This window comes from Lipotes vexillifer, unplaced genomic scaffold, assembly GCF_000442215.2.
Source record: "Lipotes vexillifer unplaced genomic scaffold, Lipotes_vexillifer_v1.1 scaffold1662, whole genome shotgun sequence".
Classification (NCBI taxonomy): domain Eukaryota; kingdom Metazoa; phylum Chordata; class Mammalia; order Artiodactyla; family Lipotidae; genus Lipotes; species Lipotes vexillifer.
This window is the reverse complement of record NW_006795342.1, coordinates 699337-709609: the sequence shown is the minus strand read 5'-3', so window position 1 is coordinate 709609 and position 10273 is coordinate 699337. Positions and strand designations below refer to the sequence as shown.

The following is a 10273-nucleotide window of genomic DNA, read 5'->3' as shown; positions in this document are numbered from 1 at the left end:
TTGCTGGTAATTTTCAAAGGCTTTTTCTAACAGTCTATATTAAGTGCATTCATTGCTGTCCTTCTGTTGTTATTATTTTTTAGGTTGCTGTAACAAGTTAGTGTGTTTTGTCCCAGCAACTAAAGGAAAGCCTGCAAAATTTAGATCTGGGCAAAAGTCATCTCCTTGATCATGGAACTTTTCTGGCTTTTACACAAAAACTCAGTGAATAGCATGAATGTGTTATCATATCCTATCGTTAAGTAAAACTATTCATTGGTGTTTACAAACTTTCAGGCTAAAAGCCCTGGACTTGGGGAATGGGGAGAGAGTCCACCAGACCTTTCCAAAGTTGCAATTACTGCTTGGTTGGTTTGGAGATATGAAATGAGAAGCATAACAGCACGTAGGAAGGAGTCCCCACCATTAGAACAACAAACAGAGAAATAAATGTCTTCTGTGCATCTGGTCCTCAACTTCCATGTCCCAGGCATGCTCACAACCCTCCTGGTATTGTTAGTTGGCAGGGTAAACCCGATCTGGCATTTGTAGAAAAGCTGCAAGAAGGTCTTCCCTTTAAATATATGAACAAAAGGTGAGAAATACAGGATGGAAACTAAAACTACAAAAATATGACTTTCGAAAATAAGTAACTTTCCATTTATTAAGAGCTGGTGTCAGTACAGCCAAAATACATACCCATCTAGGAAATTCACCTGCCCTCTTTTGTCTTCTTTTTTAAATTTACTAAAATACATGTTTATATTATTGGACCGTTTTAAAGTTGTCTTAACAATCCATTTCCCTTAATTATAATTAACTGTGGTGGTGACCATCATTCTCCTCAAAGAAAAAGAGAGAAAGAAGAGAAATATGCATAAGGAGTCTGGCCACATTCCTTTTGAGTTTGCATTGTTAGATACAGGGAATATATATATGACAATGGAAAAAAAAGAAAAAATATATTTTCCTTCTAATAAATAAAAATAATTTAAAATGCTAGAGGCTATACATGACTGTTTTAGTATGTTCATATATAAATGAAACCATTTTCTTTTCCAAAATACATGGAAGCAATATTCAAGGCAAAGAGAAAGATCTGTCTACTTTATTTTTCTTGCAATTCTTGCTTATCCTAACGTTTCCACCAGTGATTCAGCATGTAAGAGGAAGAAAAGTCACGTCACCATTTATGAAGTTTGTCAGGCTTTAAAAAAATAGTTCTGGTCTCCTGGGAGTCAACATTCATCTTCAACTTCTCTGATTGGTGGAATCAAGCTGCTTGTGGATTTATATTGGTTGATCTGGTTAGCCATGTGGGTACTCATGGGCTTGATTTGAATGTTTCTGGGATAGGCATTATCCGGTTCATCTGTAAACCATTTCTTTTCTGCTAAAGGGCGAAACGGATAGAGAACAAGAAGGAGAAATGAGAAGCTTAATTAGTCCTAGGGCAAAGACTTTGGAAAGTTAATTGAAAAATGCAAAAAAGGTAATTGAGAGAAGCTGACAGTGAGTAATTGGTAAGAGAGACAGTGCAGTGTAGGGAGAACCCCAGAACCTGAAACATACCTCAGCTGCCTGTAGCAAGTGATGAACCAATGGGCTAGTGGGACTTGGAGGCACCAGGGATGGACTTCAGAGAATAAAGAGGGGTTGGGAGACTAACTCTGGCAGTGTTCTCTGGGGTTCCTTTCTTGGCCTAAAAAGCTTTGGTGGTGAGGAGATGGCGAATATAACAAATATTAGGTATGGGCATTGCACCTAAAGAAAGATTTGTGCATCCATGTTGATTTGAGTGGAAACTGAGGGACACTGTCCCTTCCACAGACTGAGTGATCTAGAATCTTATGCAGGACCTCCTTCTTTGCTTGTACGAGCATACTTAAAGGTATATCTCAATGATACCACTCTTTTGTTTCTTCTGCAGCCAGTTTTGGGGATCTTAATGTAAGCCCACAGATTTTTGCTGGTCAATGAGGGTGAAAAATCAGAATAGCAATCAATGTTTTCAGAAGCTTTTGAGATGGCTGTAATTTCAAGAAAGAAAACTCTATGTTGCTCTAAAGTTATGAAAAGAATTCCTAGTGGCACTGTCTTAACCGACTGTAATCACCCAAGCTGTCAACAAGGGAGCTTGACGAAATCTTGGCATTTCATTTCCACCCTAAATCCAGAGATGGCTGAAAGAGAATGCTGAGTCAGGGCATTCAGAGGCTGGGGTGAGGATGAAAATGGCCTAGCATCCTCCTGGCAGTTTAGTGCTATTTCATAAGACTCAGCCCTCATCCCCGCCTCTTTCTACGACTGGAATTTTCTGGGAAATCAGCCATGTGTACAGATACAAAGGGACTGGGGCCATTAGTGCATTCTAACTTGAGAATCGTATGCCTCATTTTAATAGCTTAGGAAAAGTAAAGAAAAAGGGAAAAAGCTTTCAAACACACCCCCTGCTATAGAGACAATGGCCTCTCCGGCCTTCTTTTCTGCCTATCAGAGCAATTCATAACTGCCTTGTCAGTGGTCCTGGATGAATACGTTAACAAAATTGCTCTCCTGGCTTGAACATGATAGAGGGCCGTGTGTGTGTGTGTGTGTGTGTGTGTGTGTGTGTGTGTGTGTGTCCCTGCATGGCTAATGATTTATAGATCCGGTATGTATGGTCAGCTCATGACCACTCTGCTTGTCTCTCCTTGGACCATGCTTCCTCTTGCTGTGTCCAGTACCCTGAGCCCCCATTGTAGACACCGAGCTGGAGCCAGGATGAGCCTTGGTGAAAGCTCACTCACTAACCTTTGTTCGGCAGCTTGGTTTACACCCCCCCAGGAAACTTCCTGCCTCTTGGATCATTCTCCACCCCTCTCTCTCTCCTTCCTGCACTGGCTCTCTCACCTATTATAATTAAGTTCACTTTGATTTGAACAGATTGGACGATACGAATTCATAATGCTACATCCTCACAGTGAAGCTAACTGATTAAGTGCTTTAAATTATTCCCCCTGACAGAATGATAAAGTTACAATCTGTTCTGAGATGATCTACAGCTTGCCAGACTCCTACAGCTTCTTTCTACGTTCATTTATCTTTTTGTCAAGCAGAGCTTTTTTTTTTTTTCCCCTAAGCTTCAATCCCATAGATCTTTTAAAGTCATCAGCACATCTGAATTATTAATAAGGTTGTAGAGGCAAGGTTCCTGACGGGCTGGTTAAAAAAGGTTGTATAGAAATCCGGGACTGTGTACACATCAAAATAATTTCAGCTCCATTTAAAAAAGCATTTAGTTCAAGTGTGACACAGATGAACCATTATGCATCTGTGGAAACCATTCTTTTTGTGATCTACGATTAAACTAACCTTTCAGAGAGGAGTAAAGTATGATGATTATCATGTTTTAAAAGCATTGCCAGGCCGCTGAAACAATTTCAAACTATGACTTTTTCCAACGGTTAATGGATAAAGATGATTTTCAGAAGAGCTGAACCCAGTGTCTGTGCTGTTTGCCTGAGCTGCCCTTGATTTTGGCCGCGCCCTTGTGTGGCCAGATTTTGCAAAGGGATTTAGTGCTAGGTTGGACATGCCAGGTTGGAAGGGAGGGTGAACTCTACTGATGGAAATGAGTAGGCCTTCTGGGTGAAAGACCTAAGACAGCTGCAATTTGCTGAAATTTTTACAACTGCTGCAGAGAGTAATTGTTCAGAATTTAGTCTTTACAGTTCAATTCAAAGTTGGCATTTTGACCTTCCACGGCAGGGAGAATATCAATTTCCTCCTGCTGTCTGTAAAAAAAGAGAGCATTATTTCCCCATTTAAGCTTCTCTCTCTCTTTCCTTTTGCATTTCTTGCCATAAATATAATCTAAGCAGAGTTCTCCCTGTGTTTTGGCCATTCAGCTTCAACGCAAAAAGGAGTTGCGTTAAAGTGTATCCTGGTGACGAGCTGAGGTTTCCGTCATGCCTGAGAAACAGGCTTTTTAAATCGGGTGCCTCGTAAGATGTAAACAGCTGTTTTGTTGGAGACTTGGTTAGATATGATGTTGAAGAAACGGAGATAGATGAATGCTCTGAGCATTTTACTAAAATGTCTGGGGGCAAAGGTGTTTCTCCCAAAGGGCTTGAGAGGAAGCACACTTTAACGATTGCCAGTCATTCTTGCCCCAATGCAGAGAGCTTTGCTACGACAGACACTTTGGTTTATCGAACTGTGCCTTCCAAAGGAGCCGCACCACTGGGTGCCTACAAAATTGGCCTTAAGGAAGAGTACTCAGGGAAGGAATTCACGTGAGTGCTGAAGTGGTCCAGGGTCGATCCAAATCCCTGAGCTGGTCTCCTCCCCCTGCCTCATCCCACGAGCCAAAAAGATTTCTCGGGGCTTTGTTTTCATCCCTAGGATGAGAAGGGCAATGGATCTGGTTTTGAGGGCCTCTTCCCTGCCAAAGAAAAAGAAATCCGTTTGTTAATAAGCTTCTTGAAGACGTGATGCATGATGTCATCACTGTGAATAGACTGTGGGACGTGCCTGAAGTCAGGGAAGGAGTGGCATTTAACAGTCTGGGGCAAGTGATCTGGTAGAACGAGATCAAACCCAGAAAACAACTGCCGAGAGATGTGACACTGCCATTGGGAGGTGTCACCTATCAAGGCCAGCCATGCCATGAGCCATCCACTGCAACCAAGGAGATGGCATAGAGCAGTAGGTGAAGGTCAAGGGGATCTGGTTCTCTCATGTGCCAGTTGTGTGGCTCCGAGGGGGTTGTTACATAATTTATCTTAACTTCAGTTTCTCATCTGTAAAATGGGGCTAATGGACCTTCCTAAGGGTGTTGTTTGGATGAAAGGGGCTACTGTCCCTGAAGCACTTATCCACGTACATGGTAAGTCGATGTGAGCTGTTAAGCCTATCAGTAGTATTAGCAATATTAGGGGGGCATTATAGCATAAAGTTCATGGACTTTAGTTTTAAATACCTCTCTGGCACTTCCTGGCTGGGTGACTTTGAACAAACCTGCCCCTTGGATTCTGTATCTTTCAAATGGAAATACTAACAGCATCTACATCTGAGGTTATCTCGAGAATTGAATGAGTTAATACACATAAAGTGCTTGGAAGAGTGTCCAGCCCATGGTAAGCACTTGGCGTTTGTTAGTTTTTAGTATAAGGTCAGCATGGATATGAGTACTCTCAGTGCTAAAGGACGACATAAGGATAGGTGATACCTTTTGGTGTGATTGCAGATAAACCAGGGTGGAGAACTGAGGTGTGTCAACTTGGGTGCTGGCCGGAAGAAAGGGGATTTTGGCAGCAGAGATGATGAAGGATTCGGTTGGGCAGCCCTCCTTGGGAAGGTGAGGAGAGGCAGGAGTGGCACCCTTCAGTGGTACTTGCGTCTGAAGTATTGGCTTTCAACTTGACAGGGGCCCTACCCTACCTGCAAGCCATCTGCGTCTTCCATTGCTACTTTCATCACTGACATTCAAGGGTCTAGAAAAAGGGTCAGGACTTCGTCCGGCCATGAGGAATCCCAAGGGAGTAGGCTACGGCAGGGAAGGGCTTGAGACCTGGGCTGACGTAACTGCCTGGGGACCCAGAAGCAGAGCAACAGGCTGCACTGTGACAACAGGGTCTCTTTGCTGGCTCTGTGGGTTGTCAGTGCTGTGGGATTTGGCCTTTTCACTTAACTACTCTCCAGAGAAGAGAGCATGAAAAGGGAGATGATGATACAGCAAAGGTACCTGGAATAATTGGGCCTTTTCTCGCTGTACCACAAGCTGAAGTTCAGAGAGCAAGGGCTTGAAAGGGAAAGATTCCATTTGGACAGAGATAACAGTTGAGAACAGTAAGAGCTAACAAGGAGCTCAAGCCTTCAAAGGTAACGCTGTGTGGCTTCACATCTCACACTTCTGAGAGCTAGTCTGGCCTTCCCCCGCCTCCTGCCTAGCAGACCCCAAGGTGCCAGAGGACCCCACCCACACATACTGCCTCCTTTCCTCTCCATGGGCAAAGAATGGTTACTGCACAGAAATGAAAACTGCACCAGAACCAGAGCAGTTTTTACTTATGAAAACTGTCTCGCTCCTTTGCGATTGTCCAGTACGAGTCTCTTTGGCCCTTTTAACTGTAAGGCTGATGCTGCCATTCCCTAGGCCGAACGACTGCTCCCTCCTGGCCCTCTTCTGTGGCTTGATCCAGCTGACACCCCAAGGGTGGACTTTTCACTCCTCCCTTTCAGGCGGTAGGGGGTGATCCCTCTCACCTCGCTATGTGATGGATGTACGATCTCCTGGTGGGAGACAGTCTACCAAGTTAGCACCTTATGACGAAGCAGGGCTGGGCTGAAAGAAGCTGACTGAGACTTTGATTTTTTTTTTTACCCTGTCTTGATTTCCGGAGGCCCTGAAGTTGCTGCACTCTCTTCTTTCTCCTTCAGGAGCCTGTTGCTATAGGAACCTGGCGGGTTGATTTAATTGTCTCTATTGGGATGCAGACACCTTTCGGCTTTTCCCATGCTGAAGAAGAGCCCGTCAAAAGGTTCCTCTGGTCACCTGGGACCTTGAGGATGCTGGCGGGAGGCAGAGTCAGTCTCTCCACTCAGTGAACTTACGGGGCTGTTCCCCTTTCTCAGAAGCTGTGTACTCAGCTTGAGAAAGTGCCAACAACGTGACAGCATTGTGAACCATCTACAGGCATTCCTTGAAATTGGCTAAGATAAGCCAAGGAGGTGAAGATAACTTATCAAATGATTAAAGGTATAAGAAATTTTAAGGTCAATTTATGTCAAAAATATTTATTGAGCACCTATTGAGAGTAAGGTTCTGGGTCATAACCTGTAATATTCATAATAGGATTTGAAACCTCTCCCAATAATGGTAGAAATCTAACTATAAGCGTCCAAGTTTCTCTTTATCCGTTTGAACTGGCTTCAGGAAGGACCCCGGGCAGCAGATATTAGGGATGTTGACTTCATGATCACCTGAGTGTTGAGGCTGGGAGGGTTTCACTGTGCCTCCTGGTCTATCCACTTACTTAAGGTTCACCCCTTTCAAAGCCTAAAACAAACTGAACTGAATGGCTTACAAAGTGCTTCTCTTTTAGAATGGTGCAGATAATTGAGTTTCTAGCTATTGTTCTCTTTAAGTGCACATCCTTTCTCTTCAAAAGCCCTTTCGCTTTCCACCCTGACCTACTTGCTTATTTTTGGGGTGGAAAGGGGGAAGAGGAGAGACGTCGTATGAAAACCTTGTATGCCTCCTTCCTAAGAGAACCTGAAAGAAGGATGAGAAGTTTGGGGTCACATGAAAACCCATGGAAGGGATTCTTCATTCAATTGGGGAAAGAACAAAATAGTAGTTTGGGCTCATAAAAAATAGAAGTAATAATGATACCTTTTTCATCACTGAATATATCATTAGCCAAGTACAATCAACTCTCAACTGTACGCCTGAAGTCCAGGGAAAATCCCAAAATTTCATCACAAGTCACAGTCTGTTCCCACTCCATTCCCGTCACAAGGTCCTCTCATCAGAGCTGCTAACAGATTGTATAAAAAACACATTTTGGATTTACTTCTCTCTATCTGCCCAATCTCTGGTGGGGATTTCACAAATGTCTGAAAGGCAGGTGGGAGAAGAGATCCAGGTAATATAGAGACTGAATCATCAACCCCCAGATGACTGGGTGTGGGCTATTAAGTTGATATATCCAGCTGAACAGCTTTAATTTGGGGGTCATACTGATCCAAATGCAAGGGGGCCAATGCTCTTTACCATTCATAACCCTCCTGGTTTAAACTGAAAGGAGGGTAAACTATTGACCAAGAAGCAAGTTTGCCAAGTGGAATAGCTGCAAATGTTTTCCAGAAAAGCTTATCACCTGGCATCATCACTTGATTTAGTCGGTCTTGCCAAGATAAACACAGAAATGTGGACAGACTGATGGGGGACTGGGTTGGAGTGGTGATAATGGGGGGAAGTGGAGGAAGCTGGGTTTCTTGATGGGAAAATGCTTTGGGGCTTGGAGCAAGGTACCAAGGTGGGCGGGGAGGCCACGTGCAGATTGAAAGGCAAGCCAGATGGAGAGAAGTTTCCCCCAGATCACCCGACCCCAAACCCAGGAACACCAAAACAAACTCTAAGGGGTCTAGCGGTAGCAGCAGGACAGCCTCATGGCGCTGAGCAATTTAGAAAGTGGAGGAAGGTGGAGAAGGAGGAAGGGACGAGGCGGGGAGATGGGGAGGGAAAAAACAAAAAGCAAAATAAGTAAATAAAACCACAAACAGAACAATAGAAATAAAAATAAACCAATAACAGAATAAAATTTGTAACTCCTTTTTTTTTTTTTTTTTAATTTCACAAAAGTTTTCACAAGGACAACGTTATAGAAGAAAACCCCCAGCAGTGGCTAGGTCATGCAGAACCATTAATTGTCATACCTTGGCCCATTCTATTCATCCTTGTTGCACTTTAGAGAGAGAAGTAAGCTATGTGAGTTTTACAATGCTTTTAAACTGTCATATTTCCTGTTGAGCACTTTAACTGGCACATTCTTATAGTTATAAATGTTCTGAGGGCATAACTTTATAACCTCCTTTGCAAAGAACGCATGAAGAGCTCTTCATGATCCAAAACTAGGGGGATATGTGTGTGTGTGTGTGTGTGTGTGTGTATACACACACACATATATCTGTATATATGTGTATATATATAGTTATATATAAAAAGATAGTTATACGTAATATATAAATCAATATATATAGGGACAAAAATAATTTGAAAAAAGTCTTCCACTCATAGGGCTTTTTAATATGCATGTATACAATGATTCCCCACCCAATACTGATTGCAACACTGCACTGCTCTGTCTTGGGTGTGGGGACGGACGTTCTGACTGAGCCTCACCATTTTGTCAGTAAAAGTGCTTGTCAATTCACACAGCAAGCAAATCTCCGAAACTATCATGCTTGGGGCGGGGGACAGGGGATCCAAAATCTAAACCCAAAACATTCACCATAAAAACACCTTTTTAGAGATGGTTACAGCTGTGACATATTTCTCCTCCCCTCCACCCTATGCTGTTTGATGGAATTTGTTTTCAAGTAAACATTTCAAATACGTATATAGCAGCCCAGGGCTAGTCCATCCATACAAGAATTTGGTCATGGCGGAGTTGGCCGATTTTTAAGAACTACTGTACTGCCTAAAGCATGATTTGCATGCATAACATATCTGACAACTGTATGTTGAAAAAAGGGTTATTTTTCTACCTTTTCCCTCATGCTTACTAACGTTAAAAAAAGAAAGAAAATGAAAGAAAAAAGAATTATACCAAAATGTGTTTGGCTCACTGTCGCACTCTTTTTCTTCTCTCCCATCTGGTAATGACAAGGGGGTCATTCTCTATTACTGTCATTCACCTGCCTAAGTGGATTGGCTACGTTAAAGAAATTGACGATGAGGAATTTTTCCCACCAGCTTTCTGCTTTGGGACAGCCAGCATCATGCAGCTGTGCCAACAGCTGAAGGTAGTAGCTGGCTTTTGTCTTTGTTGAGTCAACTGTGGCTTGATCCTCCTACATTCTGATTTATTTAGCGTGTCGGCTCCTAGAAAAACATGATCTGCCGCTGGGTTTATCTTCCTCTCTCGACCGCGGCCCCAGCCCTTGCTCCTCGCTGGCACTGGGGCCCTAACTAATCAAACAAAGGGGAGTAAAAAGGTCCCCTGAGAATGCGTGGAAAAATACTTGCTCTTTCCTGAGCATTATTTATTCTGTACATAAGGTAAGTAATTCACCTTTTAAAAGATGTAAAAGTCCCAGGAAGGCAGTTTTTAACGACTTACATCTGATATTTATGATACATATGGCTTTTCATCCCAAATGTCAAAAGTGAGAGGAAAAAACAGCTATTCATATGGCAGCATAAGGAGACAAAATAACAATTTAATATGCAATCAAACCTCTTTTCACTTAAATTAAATGACGAGCATTTGGTACTTCCACGAAGGGAACTATTCTTTCCTCCACAGTAAGGGAAGAAATGTTCATATGAACTCCCAAAGGAAGCTAGCTCTGGGACAAAAGGCCTTGGTGAGTAACTAAAAAAATCTCTGGGCTTCCCTGGTGGCGCAGTGGTTGAGAGTCCGCCTGCCGATGCAGGGGACACGGGTTTGTGCCCCGGTCCGGGAAGATCCCACATGTCGCGGAGCGGCTGGGCCCGTGAGCCATGGCCGCTGAGCCTGCGCGTCCGGAGCCTGTGCTCCGCAACGGGAGAGGCCACAACAGCGAGAGGCCCGCGTACCACAAA

The 10273-nt window shown here is 43.3% G+C and overlaps 1 protein-coding gene across 1 annotated transcript in view; it reads right to left on the bottom strand.

The window, feature by feature from the left end:
* Nucleotides 1–1347: 1347 nt before the first annotated feature.
* LOC103072349 (calcium-activated potassium channel subunit alpha-1) overlaps nucleotides 1348–10273 on the bottom strand; it is a 545963-nt gene continuing 537037 nt past the window's right edge. Inside the window, exon 29 of the mRNA XM_007467587.1 lies at nucleotides 1348–1372. Coding sequence (XP_007467649.1) covers nucleotides 1348–1372 — 25 coding nt within the window. The remainder of the gene's footprint in view (nucleotides 1373–10273) is intronic.